Source organism: Tamandua tetradactyla, chromosome X (genome assembly GCF_023851605.1).
Source record: "Tamandua tetradactyla isolate mTamTet1 chromosome X, mTamTet1.pri, whole genome shotgun sequence".
Lineage (NCBI taxonomy): Eukaryota > Metazoa > Chordata > Mammalia > Pilosa > Myrmecophagidae > Tamandua > Tamandua tetradactyla.
In genome coordinates, this window is record NC_135353.1 from 113,537,964 (window position 1) to 113,563,604 (window position 25,641).

Below are 25,641 nucleotides of genomic sequence, written 5' to 3' on the forward strand. Positions count from 1 at the left end.
AATACTGCCAGTACAGTGTGATAAGGTGTTAATATCCACACTATTGAAAGGTCTCCCACAACTAAAAAAGGAAAATATAAACAACAAAAGAATAGGTATATCTTATTCTCACAACCCTATAAGGTAGGTTTTATGATTGTGCCATTTTACAAATGAGGAATCTGAAGCTTAGTGAACCACACAGACACTGAATAAGATAACTGTGGTTAGTCTGGCTTCAGAGCTCATACTTTTAACCCACTATCTTTTACCACCAATCCATTTCAAAAATGGGCAAAAAACAGGATCAGACAATTCACAAGAGGAAATATTCAAATGATGACAAAACATATGAAAAGATATTTAATATAATTAATAATCTATGAAAAGAAAATCAAAGCTACTCTGAGATACCACTTCTAGTGCTTATAACATTAAAAAATATTTTTCAAATTGATAAGAACAAATCGTGTTGGTGTGCTTGTGAGAAAACAGACACATGTACATTCCCATATCCCACTGGTGGTGATGTATAGTATATGTACAGTGAAAATTGGTAGCATCAAACTTTTATATGTCTATATACCCTTTGATCCAGGAATTATTTTTCAGGATGTTATCTTTTTAAAAAATACTCTCACATCTGCCTAAAGTTATTCATTATAACGATTTTTCATAATGGAGGGGAAAAGTCCCAGGAAATAACTTAAATGTCCATCAATAAAGTAATGGTTAAATAAATTATGGCATATTCAGATTCTGGATTATTATAACTCTACAGAATACATCTAATTTATATGGAAACATCTACATGGCATGTTGATATGTGGTCAAATGGGGAAAAATGAAATATAAGACTAATATAGAGAGAATGATCACATTTATGAAAACATAATATCAATGATAATAATCTGCTTCACGGATGAGATTTCCTGGTTATGACATAGTTCTGCTGCTCTAGGAATGAGAGTGGAAGGGAAAAAAGAGAGTGAGAAAAGAAGAACACATAAAAGAGATAATGAGAAGGCAATAGAAAAGAAAAGAAAGGTCACTTCAAAATTTTAACTGTATATTCTGAAAGGGAGAAATGGTAGAGCTTAAAGAGTGTGGGTTCTGGAACGAGTCTACCTGGGTTCATAGCTGGCCACTGTACTTACTAGCATGATAATTATGGTTACATTAGCTCACCTCTCTAAGACCCAGTTCTTTCATCTGTGACATGGGTATAACAGTACCTATCTCTTAAGATCCTTATGAGTCTGGGCTAAATTAATCCATATGAAGTACTTAACAAGAGGTCTGGTGTGTAATAAGCACTTACTCAATATTAGCTGTCATTTCTTTGTAACAGGCAGTATACTAAATGTTTTCTTTACATCATGTCATTGAATTGTAATCCAACCCCGGGATGCAGTGATTATGAAAACTAACTCTAAGAGCTCATCGATACAACACTACATTGTGATATGACTTCAAAGCTTTTCCCACTTGTGCTACAGTTGCTTCTGGTTTTTATTGCCCTCCCCTTTTATAATTGAAGAAACTGAGGTTCAGAAAGATAGTTTTGCTCAAGGTATCTTAGCTGTTTATGAATGGCCTGATTCCAAACTCAAGGAACTCATTCTGTTACTTCATTGAGAGAAGAGAGAAAAGAAAGAACACAGAGAAGGGTGAGCCAGTGCTGGGTAAGGAGGGAGGTGAGAGGGGACTGCTTTGGGTTTTATCTCTAGCAGAAGCCTGAGATACCTTTGGGGCCAAGACAGGGACAGGCTAGGGAAAGGCGGAGTGGGTGGAGCTGAGCAAACGGGGGAAGGGATAAATGCCTGGTTCTGACCCGTAACACCAACCCGTCCTTTGTTCGTCCTCAGTGCAGGGCAACAGGTAAGAACTGCCTTCAGCCTGATGCCCTCTCTCTGGTCTGCCTGCCCACTTCTCAGCTTTCCTTTTTCTGTCTTCTCCCACCCCTATTTTCTCTCATTTGTTTTCAATATCACTCTCACTTCATTTCATCTTTCTCTGACACTCTGACTTTCTCATGTTTTTCCTTCCTCTGAGTTCTTTCAACATCTCTCTCAATCTCTTTCCCTTTTCTGTCTCTTTCATCGGTTCTGTATCTCTCAAAAAGTCCCTGTCTTTCTTTTCCCCTCCTTCTCAGTTTCCCAGTAAGATGTCTTGCTTTTTTTCCCCCCTTCAATTCTCCACCTTTACTCCCTTTGTCTCCCTCTCTCCCTTTGGTTGACAGCAGAGCTCAAAGGGTCAGATCCTAGGGGTCCAGAGCTGGGGAGGAAAACTAAGGGGACGTGGAGATAGTGGGAATGATGAATTGGATAGGGAGAGATTTGGGGAACTGAGATATGAATAATTAGTAGAAATAGGGGGAGAAGGTGGACAAGGAATGCTGTGTCACTGAAACAGCCCTATGGTGAAAGTTCACTGTGGAACCTTAGGCAAGTCATTCACCTTCTGAGAAAAAGAGCTTTGCCTATGATTTCCACAAACTTTCTAATTTTGATGTGATCGTCTAAATTTTTCTGTTCTAAGAATTTCTGATTCTCTGACTCTAGGTATCTAAAATTCTGCTATATTCTTCAGTGGTGGGGAGGGGGTGGGAGGGAGGGAAGTAAGGACTGATGCTTCCAACTCCTAAAGAGAAGTAACTACTGCCTCTCCAGGCCTAAACGTATTGTGCAAAGCAGAGTCACAAAGGGATACAAAAGGGATAAGGACATGGTGATGAATAAACCACTATGTGATGATATTGTGAGTCACTGATTGTAACCAGATCAAGAATGTTTGTAATTCAAGAATGTTTGTATGTTTGTTTATAATAAAAATATTTTTAAAAAAGGGATAAGGAGAGGGCAATATGAAAGATAAGAAAGGAAACCTCAAATTTTTAACTGTGTATACTGAGAGGAAAAGAAGTATAGTGCTTAAAAATTGTGCATTCTGGAAGCAGGAAATGGGAGGAAGAAATGCTGCCATGAGTGGTTTCTGGCTTTCCACTGGGTTAGGACTGTGGTTGGTTCTTCTGACCTCTGGGGACTGCAGATTGGGTGTTGACATGGGACGCTAATTTTAAAGGTGCATGGAAAACCTTTGAGCAAAGATATGTACCTGACCTGAAATTCCACCATCACCATTTTGGGCGAAAGTATTGTTTTAAGAAGACCCCTACAAGGATTACCACACAGTGGGAGCAGAAGTTGTTAAAATGTAGAATGAACTAATGAAGTAGTGAATGAATGAATTTTAATAGTGCCTGACATTCCACTTCAGTTAGAGATCTGTTCCTTTGGTAAAGTCATTGGTCACAGTCAAACTAAAATGGCCTGCATAGGGAATTATATTATGGTGCAGCATAAGGGATTAATGTCTTGGGTCGGGCCATCAGTCAAGAACATATGTAGTACTATTTGAATCATAGATCCATAGCAGTTAAGTTAGTGGGGTCTGGAACCAGATTGCCTAATTCAAATCCTGGTTCTGGTACGTACTCACTCTGTGACCCTGGACAGGTTACTTAATCTTTTTGTGCCTCAGCTTTCTCACTTCAAAATAGAGATGACATTAGTGTCTACCTCACAGGGTTGCTGTGAGGATTAAATGTGTCAATACATACAAAGCATCTACAACAGGGCCTGGCCCAGTAAATTCGCCGTGAGTCTTCTAACTATCAGAACCAGATGGGATCTATATAATTATCTAGTGCAATGATTGTAAGGAAACTGAGGCACAGAGAGGGGAAGTACAGAGTCCAAGTTCACACCATAAGTTATAACAGGGTTGGGACATGAATCAAATCTCTAGCTTTCCAGACTTGGTCTGATATATTCATGGTATGACTTCCTTTGGCTGTACCTTTACTTTCCTAACATAGAAAATGGAAGAAATAAAAAGAATAGCCGGCATTTTTTCAGTACTTACTCAGGGACAAGTGCTCTTCTTTATAGGGATTATTTTACTGAATCTTCACAACATCCCTATGAAGTAGGTTCTCCGTATTATTATCTACATTTTATAGACAGCAGGAAAGTGACTTTTCCAAGGTCTCAGAGCTAGAAAGTGGTGGAAATAGGATCCAAACCCAAGTAGTCTGGCTCAAGAGCCTGTGTTCCTAATACCCTAAATTGCTTAAAATGCTTCCTTGATGCAACTTTACTCACGTTAGTTTTATGATAGGTAGTGGAATGGAATGTAAGCAGAGCCCAGGGTAACTAGACTACAAAGATTGTCACAAAGATGGCCAGGCAAAATGAGGTAGGGGAAATTTCAGCAAAGGTGTCAGAAAAATTAGAGCTAAAGCTTGAGATAGATAAATTGAGAATTGAACAAGTTCTAAGAAGTAGTCTAAATTTTCCCAGAACCTTAGGAATATCATAGCCAAAAGTCCCTCAGAGATGATGGGTTTTGTTTGTTTGTTTGTTTGTTTGCTTGCTTGCTTGTTTTTTTGCTCTGTCTGCTTTGATACACAGGTGGTTGGGTGGGGAGGGGGTAGACCTTAAGCCACCATCATGCCAAGGCAGGATTGGACTTTGCCCCAATCTTGGGGCTTTTACTTTCCACTACATTCCTCAGTGTTGTTGACATTATTGCTGCTGTTGTTGATGTTGGGGGAAGTAGTCTTCAGGAGCCTGGCAACAGGCTCTCTGCCTTGTCTGCTTCTCTCTGGGCCATCCACCCCTCCTGTGCACCAATAGCCAGGGTCAGCCCAAGCCAGATGCTCAGACATGATTTGAGGAAGAGGCTCCTTTTCTCGCTCCTGATCTCAGCTTGGAGAGTGATGGGCCCCAGTGACGATAACCCCTGGGAGCTTTATCTGTGGTCTGCAGACTCTGCTCTGAGTGCTTTGCAGGCAGTGGGAGAGCAGTCATAGCTCCTGATAGGAAGGTAGGCATTGGGTCCAATTCATTATCTACCATGTGAGGTAGGCATTATTACCTCACATTTGGTAGACTATAAAAACCAAGGCCCAGGTAGGGGAAGTGATACATAACAAAGGAGCTGGGGAGCTGGATTGGAATAAGAAAAACTAAATATTTAGTGAAAACTTATTATGTGCCAAGCACTGTCTTAATGTGGGTTAATTCATTTAATCCTTTCAACGTTCTTTTGCCTTTCCCAAACTCAAGATCCACATGTCCTGGCCACAGGGTGCTAGGTTGCTGTGGTGGGCCTGTGAGAGCATGTTGAGGAATGCTCCAGGGTGGAACAAGGGGGAGTGATTGCTTTGTGAGGCAGCAGAAGAGAGGTTGCCATGTGATATCAGAGCCACAGGCTCCTTCTGCTCACATGTCCCTCACAACATAAGCCCTGTATACTGAGGGTTCTGTTAGATTCTGCTTGGTACGTTTTCTGGGGGTGCAAGGACCTTAATCTTCCTCATATTCCTTTATGTCTCCTATTTTCTTATCCCTCACGCTGTCTTACTCTCTGAATATTCCTTTTCCAACTTTTTCTTTCAGTCTGTTTCTTCCTCTTGCTTTCTCTATTTTTCTCTTAGTATCTCTCAGCTCTCTTATCCCCAATCTCACAACCTGCTGTAGTCATCTCTTCATCTCTATCCTTCAATAACTTTGTCATTTTCTCTAATCACTTCTCTCTATCCCTTAGTATTTCTCTCTCATCTCCTTCAATAGGGCCATACTCTTCTTTCCCTAACTCTTCTATGTTGCTCCACCCAATTTTTGGCAGCATTTCTTCTTTCTACCCCAGCCAGATTCTCTCCTCTTTTGCTCTCAGTTACCCTGTTTCCTCTCTATTACCATCACCTGTCCCCTTTTTCCTCTAACTGTGGTCTCATTATCTCCCTCAATTTCTGGTTTTCTAACTCAACTACCACCACCATACCTTTGTTCTCTCTCTACTTTCCTACTTTTTTCTTTCCGAATTTTTCTTTTCCTCTGACTCTATATATCTCTTTCTCCCCTTCCCTTTTCTCCATTTGAGTCCCTGTTCATTCATTAATTTATTCGTAAATTCAGCTAAGTGCCTAGTGTGTGCCACTAGTTTCTCTTTCTTTGGCCTTCTCTCTGCCCCCTTTTTCTACGGTCTGTTTGTCTCTGTCGCTTTCACTGACCCAGCCTCCTGGGGCCCAGTTTCTACCTTCTCCCTTCCCCCTGTGCTTTTTGCCAGAAGAAATAAACAGATAACAAAATACCACTCAGAGGGGCACATGATCTGTAAGACCTGGGGCCTGCCCTGTCTTCCTGTTCCCTTAATCTCCACAAGCTAGTACGAGTGCTCTCAAGCTCCTTCTCCCTCATCTGGCTAGGCCTGTTCAGGAAATGTTTAGGGCCAAGCCTCAGGGGTCCCAGTTATTGTCATCTGTCTGCATTGGCAGGCTGAATACTCACTTATCTGAGGCCAGAATTCTTAGAAAAATTAAGTTGATGGGTTGTCAACTCTCGTACTGCCACACACAAACCCAATTCAATGGTCCTCACCATTACAGAGAAGGTTAATGGAAGGGCCTAAGTTAGAATCCAGGCTTCCTGACTTCCAGTTGAAATTCTTTCCTTCACCCCATTACCTAGTGGTCAGCTTCTTATTTCTTCCTCTCTGGTACCCTATTGATACATTTTAACATTGGGAAAGAAGTTCTTAACCTGGAAGGATAATAGGGCATCTCTGGGGAAAGTAGCAATCACTGGGTAGGAAGTTGAGGGCAAAGGATTGAACAAAGGAATGAACCTTGACTTTTGACCAAGCTTTCATGATGGAATCTCATTTCTTCCACACCTTCTGCAGGACTTCAGGCTCAAGATGGTGGCAGCCGTCCTGTTGCTACAGTGCTGCCCAGCACTTGCCCGGGGCCCCAGAGGCCTCCTGGGCAAAATAGTTAAGACTCACCAGTTTCTTTTTGGCATTGGGCACTGTCCCATCCTGGCCACTCAAGGACCAACCTGTTCACAAATCCACCTTAAGGCAACCAAGGCTGGAGGAGGTAAGAACAGGCTTCTGGCAAATGTGTATTCTGGAGAAATTATGACACAATGTTCCAAGACATATTGACCATCACTACTTAATGATTGGAAGGTTCAAGTGAAAGATGTTAAGGCAGGATGAGCTGGCCTAAAAATACACCTGGAATCTGACTTCTGCCAGGTTCTCTAGAGACAGGCTCATTATCATGTCTCTCACATTCTATATTCTAGTCATGCTGAAACTGCTTAAAACAGCCCGAATCGACCCTGTATCAAGCTTCTGTGCCTTTGCTGTGGTGCTTCTCTCAGCCTCAGATTACCCACTCCCCATCTCTGTTATTTGAGTGTCTCATAATTCTCCTTAGAGAGTCAGCTTGTGCATCACCTCCTCTGAGAACCTGCTTAGACCTCCAGTCTGTTCACTTCCAATTCTGGATCATGTCCCCTCCCTCTTCTGAACTTCTATAGTTTCTGTTTTCTCTCCCATCTTAGCATTGATTACAATGCGTTTTCAGTGTGTATCACTTCCACCAACCTAAGAGCTCCTCTAACACAGGCATCAGACTCATCTGTGTCTCTACTGTAGCCTGAGACAGGGCTTTGGCATACAAGACTAGGTCTCAAAAATCACATTTGAACTGAACTTTTGGACAAAAATGCATACCTCACTTACTCTGTTATCTTTGCATAGACTCTCCATCTTGGACCAAGGGCCATTGTCCCTTCATGCTGTCAGAACTCCAGGATGGGAAAAGCAAGATTGTGCAGAAGGCAGCCCCAGAAGTTCAGGAGGATGTGAAGGCTTTCAAAACAGGTTGGAATCAACCTTCATCTCATCCAACTTTTACTCCTAGCACTTGAACCTATTTCATTGCATTCCTGAGCTAGGCTAATCCAAGGACAGCTAGTACCATCCCATGGTGGGAAGCCCAGTCTTTCCCAAGGGAAACATCATAGACGATAGCTCTGAAATTCACCCTTCTCAACACATGCATGCTCACAGACTCCTGTAACTTTCATTCATTAGTGTAAGGGGAATCCTGTCAAGCTCTGCCTCCTCTCTCCCAGGTGGCTAAATGGCCCACCAGGCTGGCTTCCCACATTTAAGTAAGACTACTCTACGACAATCTGGATTTGCATGTAAGAGAAATCGGTGGGACTGGGTACATCCTTTAGAAGGGTGTGGTGTCCCAGTTAAATTCAACTGGTGCCGACCATTCAAGATAATCATACTTGAGAAATAGCCACACTTAACATCTTTCATGTGTCCCTTTGGGGTATCATTAAAGACAAAAATTTCAAAACCGAATTTTAATGATGTTCAGGAAAGAAGAATAAGATGCACTGCCCTGTATCTACTTCTCAAGTGCAGGACCCAGGGTGGCTACCCCATTTGAGGTGAGGCAAGTTCTAGTGTGGAGGGTTATAATTCACCTCATAGGTTTCCTGACATTATAGGAGTCTCCACTTGTGGATATGAAGAGGCACTTACTTTGTAGAAAATTATTTCTCTCCTCAAAAGCGTTCCCTTCTCATAAACTTGAATTTTCATGTGTTTCCTTGGACTTAAAGAGAACATATGTTTTCTTTCCTTCCCCTACCCCTGCCCTTTCATGGCTGATGCCAACTCTACACTCCCTCTCAGACCTGCCCAGTTCCCCGGCCTCAACCAGCCTGAGAAAGCCACTTCCCAATCTCCAGGAGCCAGGGCAGATTTCAGAGAAGATCACACACTTGGTTCAAAACAACATGACTGGTGAGTTTACTGAGGTGAAAATAAAGAAGGTCAGAACAGGGAATGAGTGTTGAAGCCAGTTTTGACACCGTGGAGGAAAGGGCAAGGGAAGACTCTAGAGCCAAAAGGAGTCTGAGTTTACATTTTAGTGTTGGCACTTGGTGGATCTGTGTGCTTGGGCAAGTAAGTCACTTCCTTTCTCTGCACCTCAGTGGGACTTTAATACCTACCTCTACAGGTTATAATGAGGAGGAAATAAAATTACATGTAAGAATGCGTTTCTAACTTGTTATAAAACCTCATTAAATATTATGTTTATGCCCATTAGTCTCTTCCACCTCTTCTCTCAAAAATTCTCAGCCTTCACTGTTAGCCTTTTCTCCTCTTTTTTATTTATGTATAATCATTTTTTTTCATAATGGGATTTGTTTTTTCTAATATAAAAGGAATATGATGCATTGTAAAACAATGTTCAAAAGATAAAGGAAAGTATAAAGAAGGAAATTTAATCACTCAGGAGTTCCACCATCTACCGTTAACTTTTCATTATATTTTCTTCTAGATATTTTCCTATGGTTAAACACACACACACACACACACACACACACACCACCTCTCCCCTGCCCTTACCCTTGCTTTCAGTAGAAATGTGATCTCATTCCACCTGGAGTTTGGCACTCTGCTTTGTTCACTTAACAATATGTTGTGGGGATCATTGCATGCCCGTAAACATAGATCTGCATAATAATCATTAATGGTTGAAGTGTATTCTGTTGCCTGGATGGAATATCATTCATTTAATTGAGTCTTTATTATTTTGGTTGTTTCCAATTTCTTTTCTTTGTGAGTAACACTGTGATGATAATCCCTTTATACCCACTTTATCCATTTGTTTAATTGCTTTGTTTGGATAAGTTCAAGTGAAATTGCTGAGTCAAATGGTATTTATATTTTTAAGCTTTTTCTAAAGTTAATTTTGAATTTTACAATTAATTCAAAAAGATTTTTTCTTGTAAAAAGTAAAAAAACTTTAGATAAGGCTAAAGTTTTCTTTTTTCATAATAGCATTATTGAGGTATAACTCACATTCTATAACATTCACCCTTTTAAAGAATAAAATTCAACAGCTTTTGGTATATTCATAGAGTTGTGCAACCATTGCCACTATCTAAGTTTAGAACATTTCATCATCCCAAAAGAAACCCTGTACCCATTAGCTGTCACTCCTTATTCGCTCTTTCCTGACAATTCCTGGAAACTATGTATCTACTTTCAGTTTTTATGGATTTATCTCTTGTAGACATTTCATATAAATGGAATTATACAATACATTGCCTTTGTGTTTGGCATCTTTCACTTGGCAAAATGTCTTCAAGGTTCATCCATGTTGTAGCATGTATCAATATTTCATTCTTTTCATGGTTGAATAATAGTCCATTGTATGGATATACCAACTTTGTTTATCCATTGACCAAATGATGGACACTAGGGTTGTTTCCACTTTTAGGATATTGTGAATTATGCTGCTATGAACGTTTGTTTACAAATTGTTGCATGTTCCACTACTAGCTATATCCTAGTAGTGGAATTGCTAGGTCATAATGATAACTGTATGCTGAACTTTTTGAGGAATTGCCAAATTGTTTTCCAAAGCACCGATACAATTTTACATTTCCACTAGCAATGTGGGGTTCTATTTTCTCCATATTATTACCAACACTTGTTATTATCTGTTTTTTTATTATAGCCATCTTAATGGGTGAGAAAAGAAATTTCATTGTTTTTGATTTGCATTTGATTTGCATAGTTAATGATGTTGAGCATCTTTTTATGTACTTATTGACCATTTCTGTATCTTCTTTGGAAATATGTCTATTCAAATCCTCTGTCCATTTTTTCATTGGTTTATTTGTCTTTTTTATTGTTGAGTTTAAGAGTTCTTTATATATTCTTGATAATAGACTCTTATCAGATATATGGTTTGCAGGTATTTTCTCACACTCTGTGAGTTGTATTTTTGCTGGATATTTTAAAGATCTTTTCGTTTTCACTTCTGCTCTGCAATTTTACTAAGATATATCTAGGTATGGATTTATTTTTATTGATCCTACTTGGTATTACTAAAATTGTGGATTAATGTTCTTCAGTTCTAAAAAATACTCAGTCATTATCTTTTCTAATTTTAAGGCTAAAACTCTCTTTGACCACCACTTCCAGCAGCAATCCCTTTTTGCCTCAGACAGGGTAATCATTGTTATCAGTTTGGATTGTATACTTCCAGAAATTTTTCTTTGGTTTTACATACATATAAATGTACTCAAAGAAAATATGTAGTATTGCTCTTTTCAGTTTTTGTTTTTACTAATGATATCTTACTACACATATTTTTGTGACTTTTTGCAATTCATTCAACAATATGCCTTGGAGAGCCTTTCATGTAATACATATATATCTACCCCGTTTTAAAATGCATCATAATATTTTGTAATGTGGATACAACAAAGATTATTTAGATATTCTCCTATTGGGTTGCTTCCAAGTTTTTGCTATTTTAAACAGTGGTATAATAAATTTTCTTGAGTGCACCTCCTCATAAGCATAGGAGAGTGTATCTTAGGATAAACACTGAGAGATGGAAATGGTGGGGTGTAGAGGTGTGCACATTTTCAATATTAATAAATTCTGCAAATTAGCCATCCAAAGTGGCTCAAACTAGTTATCACAGAAAGTATCCATATTTTCACACCCTCTCCAACACTTGATGCTATCAAACTTTTGAATCTTTACCAATACAATGATGAAAAACAATTTTAATTTGATTTTCCCTGATTAAGCAATTTATTGAATGGTCTGGGGTTTTTGCTCATTTTTCTAATGTGTTAAAATTTTTCTAATGGGTTAAAATTTTCTCATCAATTTTTCAGAGTATTTTAATAAATTCTGAATACTGATTATTGGTCTATAATAATTTTCTAGGTATGTCAGTATGTACATTTTAAAGGCTCTTGACACTTATTTCCAAACATCCCTGCAGCAAAAATGCTACCAATTTACACCCCCACAGACCATATAAGTTGTTTTCTATAACAATCATGATTTCTATATCATGTTCTAGAATTTAAAAAGCCTAAATTTAGCATTCAGTATTTCAATATATCTTGAAAACAGGGCTGCCCTATTCTGTGGAGGTAGTGGTTTAAAAAGTGGACTCAGTCGCTTACTTGCTGTTCATGTATTTGCTGCATGATTTTGGTCAAAATAACTTAACTTCTGTATGCCTCAGTTTTGTCATCTGGAAAATGGTGATGCTAATAGAGATTACCACATAGGCTTGTAGTGAAGAATAAATGAAATAATACCTATAGTTTCTAGGAGAGAGCCTTACACACAGTAGGTATCCATTAAATGTTGGCTTTAATAATATAATTAAATGTTAATTTTTAATTATCATTATTACTACTACTACTATAGTAATAATAATACTATTATTGCTGTGTGCCAGATATTCGGTTCAGTGTATTATACGCTATTTGTCCTCAGATGTTCACAGTTCTTCAAGGAAGCTATTAGCCCCATTCTACAGTTTAGGAAATTAAAACTAAAAGAGAGGATTCATGACTTGCTAAGGTCATACAACTAGGAAGTAGCAGAGTGATGAGTAGAAACTAGATCTGTCAATACACTTTCTTTTGAGACTGGAAGTAGTAATTCCCGGAAAGAGTCTGCCATACTAATCCTGAGAAGAAGGATGAGGCCATGAGGGGTAGGAGGCCTAAGTGAATGTGTGAATGAGTTACTGAATGAATGAATGAATGAGTAAGCAGTGGAATGGTTGAATAAATGAGTAGAGAACTACTGTGGTTCAGTAAGTCAATAACTGAGCAAATAAATGAATAAATGGAAAGAAGGAATTGAATAATTAAAAAATCAACAATATGAATAATATATTGGATTAGCAGGGAGAGATATAAAACGAATTATTTTCATCTCCATTTCTACTTCTACAGGAAAGCATGTCTTTGGCTATGACCAGTTTTTCAGGGATAAGATCATAGAGAAGAAACAGGACCACACCTACCGTGTGTTTAAGACTGTGAACCGCCGGGCAGATGCATACCCCTTTGCCGTGCACTTCTCTGAGGAAACTGTGATCTCAAAGGATGTGTCTGTATGGTGCAGTAATGACTACCTGGGCATGAGCCGGCACCCTCAGGTCTTGCAGGCCACACAGTGAGTAGTAGGTTCTGGACATAAGCTGTTGGGACATACCAAAGAGAAGCCAAAGTCACACATGGAAGGCATAGCAGAGCGGGCAGGGGAAACCAGGGTTCCACCCACCACCCCTCTTATCAAAGATCCCCCAGTATATCTAAGCTTTGGATATGAGCCAAGTCAGTCAACATACCACCTCCTCCAAACCTGTGGGTGGCCAGTGCTGTGAAGGAGAAGGATGAGAGACCAAACAAGGTCCACTTTCCATGAGTTCTTAATCTGGCTGGGGAATAAGTTTTGCCAGAGATAGTGTGACCTCCTTTAGATCTTTCATGTTGCTCAAGCTCAACTTAGCTTCTGCCATCTTTGAGTGCCTCCAGCCTGCGAAGGAAAGACTGTGTCTCCCCATCATCCCCAGCCTTCCCTCTTACTTGATCACATAGGATACAGCACATACAACATCCCTAAGTCAACACTGACCTTCATCAGGGGATGAAAATCTATCCAGTTCTTCAGTGCCTAATAAGAATTTCTTTTTTCCTCCCTTCTGCTTTTTCCTCACCAGGGAGACCCTGCAGCGTCATGGAGCAGGTGCTGGTGGCACTCGCAACATCTCCGGCACCAGTAAGTTTCATGTAGAGCTAGAGCAGGAGCTGGCTGAGCTGCACAAGAAGGACTCAGCCCTGCTCTTCTCTTCCTGCTTTGTGGCCAATGATTCTACTCTCTTCACTTTGGCCAAGATCCTGCCAGGTGAGCCTGAGGCCTGCACTAGGTTCAGGGCTGGTGTCCTGCACTATAGCATCCAGTCTCACAGACTCCATTACTCCTTCCCTTTCTTCCTAGTTCACTTGCTTACACAGCCCTTCCTTCTTATCTACCTTGAACATCCCCAAACTTGGATGCTTTCTTCTGTTCTGCATGTAGGCTGAAAAGCACTGCTGGGAAACATTACCCAACCTCGCATAAGGGTAACATGAAATCACCACCTAACTCATCTGGGTTCTAACACTCATTAACAGTCATTTTATGTCTCTACAGCAGCTTTTCAAATCTGTCTCCCTCTTCTCAAACCTCTGACTACCTCTTCCATTCACTCTTAACAAATAACCTCACCTCTTACTTCACAAAGAAGAAAGAAGCCACCAGACAGGAATCCCTTTAACTTACTTCCATAAGATCTCCAAGATTATCTGATAGTTCATCTACCCTTCCGTATATTTTTTTCCTTTTACTCCTTCTATCTAAAGCCTATCCCTTCACCTGTATACTAAATCCCATCTTCCCACTCTCTAACCAATACTGTCCTCAACTTATGTGCCTTGTCATCCTTCCATCACAGTCCCAACCTTGGATAAATACAACTCTCCACTTTCTCTGTGTCCATCTTGGGCTCACATAACTCAGACTAGAGCCATTTAAGTTCATGGTCCCCAATATTACTGGGTCGTCTGTACTGTCTGACAATCCCGTTTCCCTGGTCAGTTCTCCAAGTCTCCACAGCATCTTTGCCAAACCCCTATTCTCCTCAGCCTTCCCACATTTCCATCTCCCTTCACCCTCAGCAACTCCTACTACCCTGAAAATAGAAGACCCCAGATAACAATGTCTTCAATTCATTGCCACAAACTACTTGCAAATTCCAGAGCATTCCAACCTTTCCTCTCCTCACTCCTTCCCTCCTATCACAGTGGGAGAAGTGCTTTTTCCTTCCTTCACCTGGTGCTTTGTGTTCCATTTCCCCAGTACCTCCTCAGGAATCCTAATCAATCAGTTACCTCTCTTCCTCCTGTATCTTCAGCCTCTTCCTCTCCACTGACTCATCCCTTAAACGTGTTTAAGTTTCTTGCACCTTAAAAAAAGAAAACCACAGTTTCAATTTTGCATCACTCTCTAGCTATCACCCTATCTCTCTCCTCTCTGTAACAGGTAAACTGCTTGAGGGAAGTCTCCATACTTCCTCACCTCCTGCTGATTTTTCAACACACTGTAAATACCCCAACTATTTCTGAGAATCTTTTCCCAAGATCAACCATAACCTGCAACTAAACCCAACAGCTTCAGAATTTTTTTTCAGTCAAGTCCCTCCTTAAGCATTAGAATTCAACTTTTTTTCTATCTCCAAAGCCACCATCCTAGCCTAGACCACATCATTATCTAGATTTGACTTTTGACTTCCTGCAGTCGATTCTTCACAGCAGTTAGAATGATGTTTCAAAAATGCAAATCTGTCTTTGTCATTCTCATGCTCAAAACCCTTTAATTGATCTTCATTGCCTTTAGGACCAAATACAAACTCTTTATCATGGCTTTTACAGCCTTCAACACTCTGGCATCAGAATCCTCACCTTTTGATATCTCTTACTCTTTCATTCAGTAATATATTCATTCATACATTCATTCACTCATTTATAATTCAGTTATTTGTTTATCCATTTATTTAAGAAATGTTTACTTAGCACTTACTGTGTACTAGGCTTTACACTGGGTACTAGGATGGAAAGATGAAAAGATGGAATTCCTGCTCTTAAGAAACTCCTAGTTTACTTGTCCTTCAAGGAATTTCCTCCAGGAAATCATACCTCATTTCCCTGGGTAGAAGTGGTCCCTTGCTCCTATAAAATGCCACAGTTCCTAGATGTCAATGCAGTTTGGGAAGTCAGAGATCAACTCCCACCACCAACTGCTCATTTTCCTCTACCCTCATAGCACTCCCCAGTAAAAAGCCCTGCATTCCTCATGTCCTGGAGAAAGCCCTTCCCCTTTCTTGACCTTATCTTCTTCACCTATACATTAAAGGAGTGGTTCTATGGTCACTTATAGCCCTTCCAGCTTTACCATTTCTTGAGTTTATGATTCAAACTTTGAAAGCCTGATAAGTATCCAGTTTTGTAACTATAAGCAAAGGGATGCTACCTGAAGGAGGTGGAATTTTATCTGGGCCAGGAAGAAGTTCAAGTCAACAAGGATTTCCTGGGATAAATCCCTTTCCAAGGCTTGATATTCTGTGCCAGAGAGACCAAGAGAAGGGACCTGGCCTTGTTCTCAGGAAACTCCAAAGCTTCCTGGGAAATTAAACTTTCCCCTACCACAAGACACTCAGAGGTCAGCCCAGGGTTAGATATGTCCAGAGGAAAGTGTGTGGAGGTCAAAATTTCAGGGGGGAAGAGTTCTTCCAAAGGAGGTAGAAGTGTCATAAAGGCTTCCAGAAGAGAAGGAAACAGAGCAACATATTCAAAGGTAAGAAAAGATTGACTCTCTGACCCTTCCTGGTCAGTTCTGAAGTTGAAGTGGGAGTACTGGGACAGAAGCTAAACAGTTATGCATCTGGTTTTTCAGGATGTGAGATTTACTCAGATGCAGGTAATCATGCTTCCATGATCCAAGGTATCCGCAATAGTGGAGCAGCCAAGTTTGTCTTCAGGCATAATGATCCTGACCACCTGAAGAAACTTCTAGAGAAGTCCAACCAAGGGACACCCAAAATTGTGGCCTTTGAGACTGTTCACTCCATGGATGGTATGTACATGTATGAGTGTATGTTTACTAGAATTGTCTCACAAAAACCATGATGATGATAATGGTAACAGCCAACATTATAGAATGCTTATTATGTGTCAAACAAAATTATTAGTGTTTTACATATATTAATTCACTTATTATTCACAACAATTCTGAGGTAGGTGCTATTAGTATTTCCATTCTTTTACATTAGGAAACTGAGACACAAATAAGTGAAGTAACTTACCCAAGGTCAGAAAGCTACTAAATGCCAAAGGATGAGGTCATCATATAATACTCATCTTACAGATAAAGAAACTAAAGTTCAGAGATAGCATCCATGTCTTGCATGACACAGCAAATTGGTGCTAAAGTGGATATTCACCTTAGGATGTATAACACCAACACACTCTCTCCATTAGAAATGATGTGCAAACCTGGTTCCTTCAATGGAAAATTTCACAGATTATGCCTGGGTTATTTTTTTTCAAGGTTTAGTATGAAGCATTGGAATCAAAACAGGTTTTCAAGCCAGGAAAACTTGGGTTCAAATTCCTCTTGTGTTACTTATTGGTTGTATGACCTGGGGTACATTAACTTTTTAATTCTCTGAACCTCAATTTCCCTCAAGATAAAATATTTGCTTGTAAGAATTAGAGATTATGGAAATGATTTCATTTACTATGGTTTAAATAGACATAAATGGCCTCTACCCCTTACCTTCTAAATTCTCCTTATTGAAATGATGCTCAACTACACTAGTGCTGCCTCCCTTGAGCAGAAATCATGTGCCTTAGGCACCTCCTTCTGGATTTGTTTAAGGGAACAGGTCTTCACTTCGTTCTATTTTGTCACTTTTCTAACTGAAATAATGCCCATGTTATTTCCTGATTTAGCCAACTTAAGTGCTATAAGCATTATATTGTGGTTATGTACACAGGCTCTGGAGCCAAACTATCCCCATTCAAATCCTAGCATGCCAACTTACTAGTTCGGGTAAGTTTGTATATCAGTTATCTTATTTACAAAATGGAGGTAATTATAATAAAATAACTGTGAGAATTAAATGAGTTGATACATGTAAGAAATTAATTGTCATGCCCCCTCCCACCTTTCTACAATTGACAATAAAGTAAAACCATCCATTTTTTATAGTTCTATCCTGATACTATTTGAATTCCTTATTTTTCTTGTTAAAACCATTTTGAGACCATGAATGGAGTCCTATTCCTTTTTTGTAGAAAGACTGCCTAAATTGGCCATTCCAGAGCTGAATTTCTCCCACTGAAATGATGTCTGAGCCCTCACGTGGTCTTCTTTGTCTCAAGTTCCACCTACCTCCTGAGAGACGTTGTCCCATTTCATGTTGTCCCATCAGTTGCTCACACTCTTTAAACACAGCCTGGAGCCCCCGTTCCCAAATGAAGAAAGTTTCTTTTGTAGTCCAGCTCCCTGAACCTCAGCAGTTTTAAAGGAGTGGAGAGGGATGGGGAGTGGTAGAAGGTGTGGGTTCTTTTATATATAATGTGCCCACCAAATCTCTATACATAGATCACAGCCATTTGAAGTCCTTATAAACAACTGTCAGCATAGAAGATATCTAGAATAACATTGAGAAAATGGTAAATTTGTGTGGAGAATGGAGGGGAACATACAGACTACTTCTAACTTGCTTTCATCTTAGAGACACTGTGGTCATTCAATAGACTGAGACTGATCCCCGTGGGAGGTAGGCCTTAGGAATTACATTGACAGAGATGAGAGAGAAACTAAAATAATGTCCACATTATTTCTTGACTAGCCAACTTAAGTGCCACAGAGACACACAGAAGAGACAGAGACACAAACTCAGAAAGAGACACAGGACTACAGACAAAGAAAGTATGAAGCTGAGAGATAATTAGAGAGGCAAGAAGAAAGAGATTCACAGTGAGGAAGAAAGGACAGGGAGAGAGAGAGAAGAGAGAAAAGCAAGGATATAGAGAAAAAATGTAGACACAGAAATAAAGATGGAAGTGACACAGAGAGAGAGTGACAGATAGCCCAAAAGATAGAAACAGGGAGGGCCAGTGAAGAATAAAGATATTAACAGGCTGTCAACAGCACCTGGCCAAGGAGTGAGTGGAGTCTGAAATCATGATTGCATTAAACTGGTGACTTTTTTCAATTTATTTAAACCAAGGCATCATCTATGTTAGTACCAACCCTAGGTTTGCAGGAAAAAACACACAAAAGGATACAGAGAAAGACAAATGGTAGAAGCAAGAGTATAGACATTGTCAGAATGAAATAAAAATAGAAAGAGAGTCAAGGCTTGATCTCTATGTACTCCCAAGCTGGGGAATACACACATACACGCACACACATCTGGAGTGGGGGTAGAACAAAGGCAGTTGACATATTTAAAGAAGTTTAGAATAGTTTCAAATGAAGGTGCACACCCTCCTTTCTCTCTACCATGCCCCTTTCTGGCCCCAAGGAGGGATGGGTGGCAAATTCCATGCTGAAAATTGAACCAGGGAAGGTTATGATCCCCTAACTCTGTCCCTTGGCTTTCTTTGCTCAGGTGCCATCTGTCCTCTTGAGGAGATGTGTGATGTGGCCCACCAGTATGGGGCCCTGACCTTTGTGGATGAGGTCCATGCTGTAGGATTGTATGGGTCCCGGGGTGCTGGGATTGGGGAGCGTGATGGAATCATGCACAAGATCGATATCATCTCTGGAACTCTTGGTGAGTGTCTGCCTTGAGCCTTCTTTATATATAATCCAGAGAAGAAGTCCCTTTTCATCCTCCTTTCCAAAGTTGCAGGAGGTATTTGAATAGAATTCACAGCCCCAGTATAGTGTCCTTCTTAGGCTTCCCTCCCTCCACTTTCAGCTCCCTGCAGAGTTGCTGAAAAAGTCTGGGATGGTTCTTCAAGAACTTGTCCAAAATAGCCAGGTTCAACTTGAGTAAGCTGCTCCCCTACCCCCACACTAAGCTTCACTCTTGGCTTTAACCAGCTGATGGTCCCCACCCAACAACTGCCTATCTAACACACTGCAATGGGCAGGACTTTAAAGTCCTATCTGAAAGAAGCAGAATTATCAACTCTGTCTGCCTTATGGACTGGAGAGATGAGCAAAGGGCTGTAGTGGGTGTCTGGAGCCCCAGGTTCTAATCTGCCTGCTTGTATTTCCAGGGGCATAATCCTGATCCTCTTGGGGCTGATAATGGGGTGTGTACATATTCCCCTCCTCCCTGCCTCCAGGCAAGGCCTTTGGCTGTGTAGGCGGCTATATTGCCAGCACCCGTGACTTGGTGGACATGGTGCGCTCCTATGCTGCGGGCTTCATCTTCACCACTTCACTGCCCCCTATGGTGCTGTCTGGGGCTCTGGAGTCTGTGCGGCTGCTCAAGGGAGAGGAAGGCCAAGCCCTGAGGCGGGCCCACCAGCGTAACGTCAAGCACATGCGCCAGCTACTAATGGATAGGGGCCTTCCTGTCATTCCCTGCCCCAGCCACATCATCCCCATCCGGGTGAGACCCCTGCTCCGTTCCTTGCCCTCCTTAACTATCTTTCCTGGTAGCCTCCTCACTCCCAGCAAACCTGTATCTGCTCCTGCCATCAATTCTTGCCTTTCCTATTAACTGTCCTCCTTATTGCCGGCTTTGTTCTCTTTTTGAAAAATTGCCAGCCATTCCGGATTAACCAAACTCTTCCTGGCATCAGCTATCATCTCTTGCTTATTTCGTTGTCTTGACCCTCACCTCACAAAACTGAGCATTTGTGGCCTATTATTCAGTGATTTTCAAACTGTAGATCAAAGCATGAAATCAACTTAGTGGGTTATGAGTAGCATTGAAAACAAAAGAAATAGAATAAAAATGTTGGGGTATGCCACACATAATAAGGGTACCATTTTGTGAGAAATTTGTTTCATTCAGTTTTGCATATATATGTATGTACATGTATATACATATGTCATGTTGTGAAACAAATTTATTACTGAGATTAAGGTTACAAAAAAAATCTGAAAGCCATGTGACTTGCTGCTATTTTAGATTCCCAACTATGTTTGAGAGTTTACTGCCTTTAGAATTGAACTACCACATCTTTCTTAAATGAATTTATGCGTGCTTCTGGGTTTGGATGTGGGAAAGACATTTTTATTATGACTATTTTTGGATGCTCCTTGGGCTAACCCAATATTCCCTGAAAAGACTTCATTTACAAATGCCTGCTTTTGAAAAATTAACACATTGACAGAATCCCAGAGGTGCCTTGGCAGGGCAGGGGGCCAAGTAACTTCTCATCCCAAACCACCCCCAAATTGACACACCGTGAAGTAAAACCACATGCTTGCTAAGCAAACAGCTTCAAGGAAAGGCCCCTAACACCACCTCCATCCCACTCCCTTCAAACTCGATTGCTGCTTCTGAGCGCCTCCTTCTTGATACAAATTCTGGAGCTACCATTTACTAGACCCCTTATGAAAAAGTCTGTCCCCAAATTAAGTGATGTTCCTTGACCTGGTTTCCTCTACCCGCTTAATGGAGCTGGTGATGGTGGGGTCAGGGTGTCAGGTCCTGACAGACCTTTTTCCTGAGCCCAGGTAGGTGATGCAGCACTGAACAGCAAGATCTGTGATCTCCTGCTCTCCAAGCATGGCATCTATGTGCAGGCCATCAACTACCCAACTGTCCCCAGGGGTGAGGAGCTGCTGCGCTTGGCACCCTCCCCCCACCACAGTCCTCAGATGATGGAAGACTTTGTAGGTAAGTCCCCAGCATGGGTGCCTGCAATACTCCCCCTCCCCTCAGCCCCATGATCTGAAGGACAATTTGAGAGGATAGATGCCATTGAGTTTGAGAACTATTTCTGGAACATCTGTTGTATGCCAGGCCCCAAACCAGGGTCACAAATGAATGAGATTCAGCTCTTACACTCTTAGGGCTCCAGTTTTATTGGGGAGACATTAATAGACAGAAACAATGACATAAAGGGATGATCAATGCTCAATAAGATGGTACATAGGGGAGTTGTGGGAGCAGAGAGGGGCCTGACCCAGCTTGTAGGATTCAAGGTAGGCTTTCTAGTGGAGATGATACCTGAGCTAAGTCTTGCAAAGTGAGTGGGACTGGATCTGGAGAAGGAAGAGAACATGAAAGAGTTATTCCTAATAGAGAGAAAATCATGAGGAAAGGCAAAGAGGAGGATGAGAAGTAGCTCAGAATATATCAAGAACAATAAGCAGGAATATACTTTGGTAGGAATGGGGGACGGGAAGGAGTATCAAGCTATGAGTCTACAAAGAAAAAACCAGACAGGGACAAGACTGAGAGCTTACAGAGCTGAACAAAACCTTGGGTTTTACCTTGAAAGATGTTTGTTTATTCAATTCACTTACAGCTTACTGGATTCCTGTTGGGTACATTTTTAAGCACAGAGCCTGGCATAGAGCAGGTGCTCATTCCAGGCCTGTCAGATGAAAGATGTGTAGATGAGTTAGGCATAGGCCCTGCTTTTGGGCAGTCAGTGATTCAGCAGAGGAAGAAGACATTGGGATGGATGGTCCTGGTTGAGTGTGACGAGCTCCAGTACTCTGGAAGCTGGAGGTAGAGTGCTCATTTATGACTGGAGAGTGTGGGGAGGATGAGATTAAGGAAACTGTGTGGGTGAGGAAGACCTTATGCTGCACCTTGAAGGACATGTGGATAAGGGGTGGAACATTCCAGAAGAAGGGAATTCCATGAGCAAAGACCTAGAGATAGGAAAGTGGAGGACATATATTGACAACAGTTATTCTGTTTTGCTGGAGCATGGACAGTGTGAGAGTTCAAGAAAGATAATATATGTAGGTGCCATTCATTCATTCATTCATTCATTCGTTTAAAAACATTAGATAATACGTTGGCTAACATTTATTAAGTGCTTGCCATATTGCTGTTCTAACACTGTTCTAAACACTTGACATGTATCATTAATTCATCTAACGCTCACAGAAACCTCATGAGGTTGAAATACTATCATTATCATGTCTGTTTTATATATGTGGAAATTGAGGCACGAAAATATAGTCACTGGTCCAAGGTCACACAGCTACTAGGTTTAAATTGGGGAGTCTGATGTGAATCTTCATAATCATTAACCACTAGGCCCTACTGCCTCTCTGAGCTGATGAGCCAGATTTCCAGACCCTTTGTTCTGTCCTCTGTGTTGCAGTGGGCTTCATTATAGAGGTCTCAGAAATGTTAGTTTTCTGAGTATTCACTTATGCTGGACCTTTGCAGGGGAAAAATACGAGAAGCATCCACCAAACTCCACCTGTTACTCTACCCCATAACCACTCATCCTGAAATCCTGCCAATCCTCTCTACAATTTCTCTCAAATCTGTTCTCTTTTCTCTACAACCACTTCTTCAATCCATGTCTATGTGACTTCCTCTTATTTGATTTCCCTGTTTCTCTCTTGCTCCTTTCTAATTGCTTCTCCGTACTGACTACCTCAGGGATTTTCATAAAAGTACAAATCTGCCCCCTTGCTTAAACCTCTTCATGGTTCCCTATTGTCTAGTCTCTAGAGAAGTGGTCTCTAAGGTGAAATATGCAAAATGACCCATAGGGTGAGGGAAAAGAATATTAGAATTATTTATTTATTTATTATTATTTTTTGCTTGTTTTGGGTTTTTTTGCATGGGCAGGCGCTGGGAAATGAACCCAGGTCTCTGGCATGGCAGGTGCGAACTCTGCCTGCTGAGCCACTGTGGCCTGCCCTGTTTATTTTTTCAGTTTTAATAGTAGGAAATTAAACATTGATCTTTAATATACATATTGACAATGATACACATGTCTAGTATATAAATACATATATATATTGGAGGTATGTGCTAAAATATTTATACTCATAGGAACGTGCAGTCCAAAGTTTGGAAACCAATGGCCTATAGAACAGCAGTCAATGCCTTCCACATGGTGACCCCTATGCCTTCACCTCTTCTCTGCATTAATTAACTCTACTTCTCCAGTTATACTGAATGACTTGTAATTCCCTCATTTTGCTCTGTTCTCTTACTTCTGGACCTTTGTTAATGTCATCCCTTTCTGATTGGAATGCCTTCCGTTATTCCTTCCTCTGAATGACTCATTTACAGGCATTCCTTCATTCATTCTTTCAACAAATATTTATTGTGTGCCTGCTCTGTGCTACACACTATTATTGGTACTGGGGATACAGTGGTAAACAAAACAGACACAAAATCCTTACCCTTTTAGAGCTTATATTCTACTGAAGGGAAGTATTTAAAAAATTTTAAATACACAAATTATATAGCATATTACTCTTAACTGTGTTGGGAAAAACTGAATAATATAAGGAAGATAGGAAGTGCTGGAGCAGGAGCTATGGTAGGGGTTATTTTGGAGGAGGGTTTTAGTATTAAAATAGAGTGATAAGGGTAAACATCATTTAGCTGACAGTTAACAAAGACATGGAGGTGGTGCAATTAGCTGTGCAGTTATATAAGGGAAGGGCATCTCAGGCAGAGGGAATAGTCTAAGGCAGGGGACTTGTAACACATGAGTATTATTTTTGTATTTGAGGAACAATAAGGAGATCAGAGTGGATGGACTGCTATAAGAAAGTGGGAATGTGACAGAAAATTGAGGATAGAGAGGTAATGTGGGGACAGACTGGATAGATTATTGTAGGTCACTGGAAGGATTTGACTTTCATTCTGAAATGGAGAGCCTTTAGGATTTGAGCAGAGGAGTGACATAATTTGACTCAGGTTTTAACAGAATCACTCCAACTTCTCTGTTGAGAATTGACTAAAAGGTAGCAATGGTGGAAACAGGGAGACCCATTAGGGGACTATTATAATATTCCCAGTGAGAGATGATGGTGGTTCAGACTTGATGGTAGCAATGGAGGTGATGAGAAACAGTCAGATTTTGAAGGTAGAGCCAATGATATTTACAAATAGATTGAATGTCAAGTGGGAGAAAGGGGAAAAAAAAAAAGGATGGTGCTATTATTTTTGGACTGAGCAATTGGAGTTACCATCAACCGAGATGGAGAAGGCTGCAAGTAGAGACTGCTTTGTGGAGAATAGAGATCAGTAGCTCAGCTGTGCTGATGTTAAGGTGCAGGTGTCCATTAGATATCCAGATGGAGGTGTAGAGAGGCAAGTGGATATACAAGTTTGGAACTCAGGAGAGAAGTATGGACTGGAAATGAAAATTTCAGAATCATCAACATATAATGTGTACAGCCATGAGATTACATGAGAACACCAAAGGAGTGAACATAGAAAAGGTCAAAGACAAAGCCCTGGTGCACACCTGAGACACTTCTTACAGCTGGGTCAGGTTCTGTCCTCTGTGGACCCATACCCTACAGGTAGTTCCCCTGATCACAGCACTGATGACACTGTATGGTTCCTGTCAGTGTTACCTTCTTTGCCAGACTGAGGGTTTCCAAGCAAATTAATTCACTTTAGTCTGCAGCATGTCCTGTATTTACAGAGTGGTTAAGACCAGGACAGTATGGCTTCAAATTGTGTCAGATAAATGCTCCCCAATCTTTTACACATCATTAAATGGACAAATGGTAACTTTCATAGCAGACACTGGAACAAAGGAGGCTATTTCTGGTCCTACAGTACTTTGAAAGGCCGAGGGAATCAATTACCTCGCTGCACCTATACTTGAACACAGGAATTAGGTAGACCTAGTCTAACCAATTCTTCCCCTTCACTCCTTCTACCACCTTCAGAGAAGCTGATGATGGCCTGGACCGAGGTGGGGCTGCCTCTCCAGGATGTTTCTATGGCTGCCTGCAATTTCTGTCGCCGCCCTGTGCACTTCGAGCTTATGAGTGAGTGGGAACGTTCCTACTTTGGGAACATGGGGCCTCAGTATGTCACCACCTACGCCTGAAAAGCCAGTGGCTTGGCTTCCCCACCACACCTGCACTTCACTTGCGGCTGGGTCTCTTCCGGTCTTCTGCTTCACTGTGTGCCTCTAGCTGAGTATGAAAATAAAGAGCAAACTGCAGCATTTGTAGTCCTTTGTTGGACAGAGAACAGGCAACTGCACTAGGCCTGACTCCCTCAGACAAGTGGCAAGGCCATAAGGAAACCAAAAATTACTCACTGGTCTGACCACACCATTTAACTGATAGGGAAGATGAGATCCAGAATGGGAAATGGCCAAAACCATAGTGAATTGCAAAAAGAGCTGGGACACTTGGCAGATTTATGTGAAGTGGCTTTCTCAATGGTTTCAACAAAAATCCAGGAATTGGATC

The 25,641-nt window shown here is 40.9% G+C and overlaps 1 protein-coding gene across 2 annotated transcripts; it reads left to right on the forward strand.

Annotated features, from left to right (window-relative positions):
* The first annotated feature begins 1,767 nt into the window (after nt 1–1,767).
* On the forward strand, nt 1,768–25,388 carry ALAS2 (5'-aminolevulinate synthase 2). Of its 2 annotated transcripts, none has more exons than XM_077146440.1 (11): nt 1,768–1,860; nt 6,730–6,925; nt 7,597–7,719; nt 8,551–8,661; nt 12,648–12,870; nt 13,418–13,602; nt 16,189–16,368; nt 18,917–19,081; nt 19,602–19,870; nt 20,947–21,109; nt 25,108–25,388. In XM_077146440.1, the coding sequence occupies exons 2-11, from the start codon at nt 6,745–6,747 to the stop codon at nt 25,269–25,271; spliced, it is 1,764 nt and encodes a 587-aa protein (XP_077002555.1). In that variant the 5' UTR covers nt 1,768–1,860; nt 6,730–6,744; the 3' UTR covers nt 25,272–25,388. The 2 variants fall into 2 exon arrangements, with proteins under 2 accessions (XP_077002555.1, XP_077002556.1); XM_077146441.1 differs by having other exon boundaries at nt 13,418–13,476.
* The last annotated feature ends 253 nt before the right edge of the window (nt 25,389–25,641 follow it).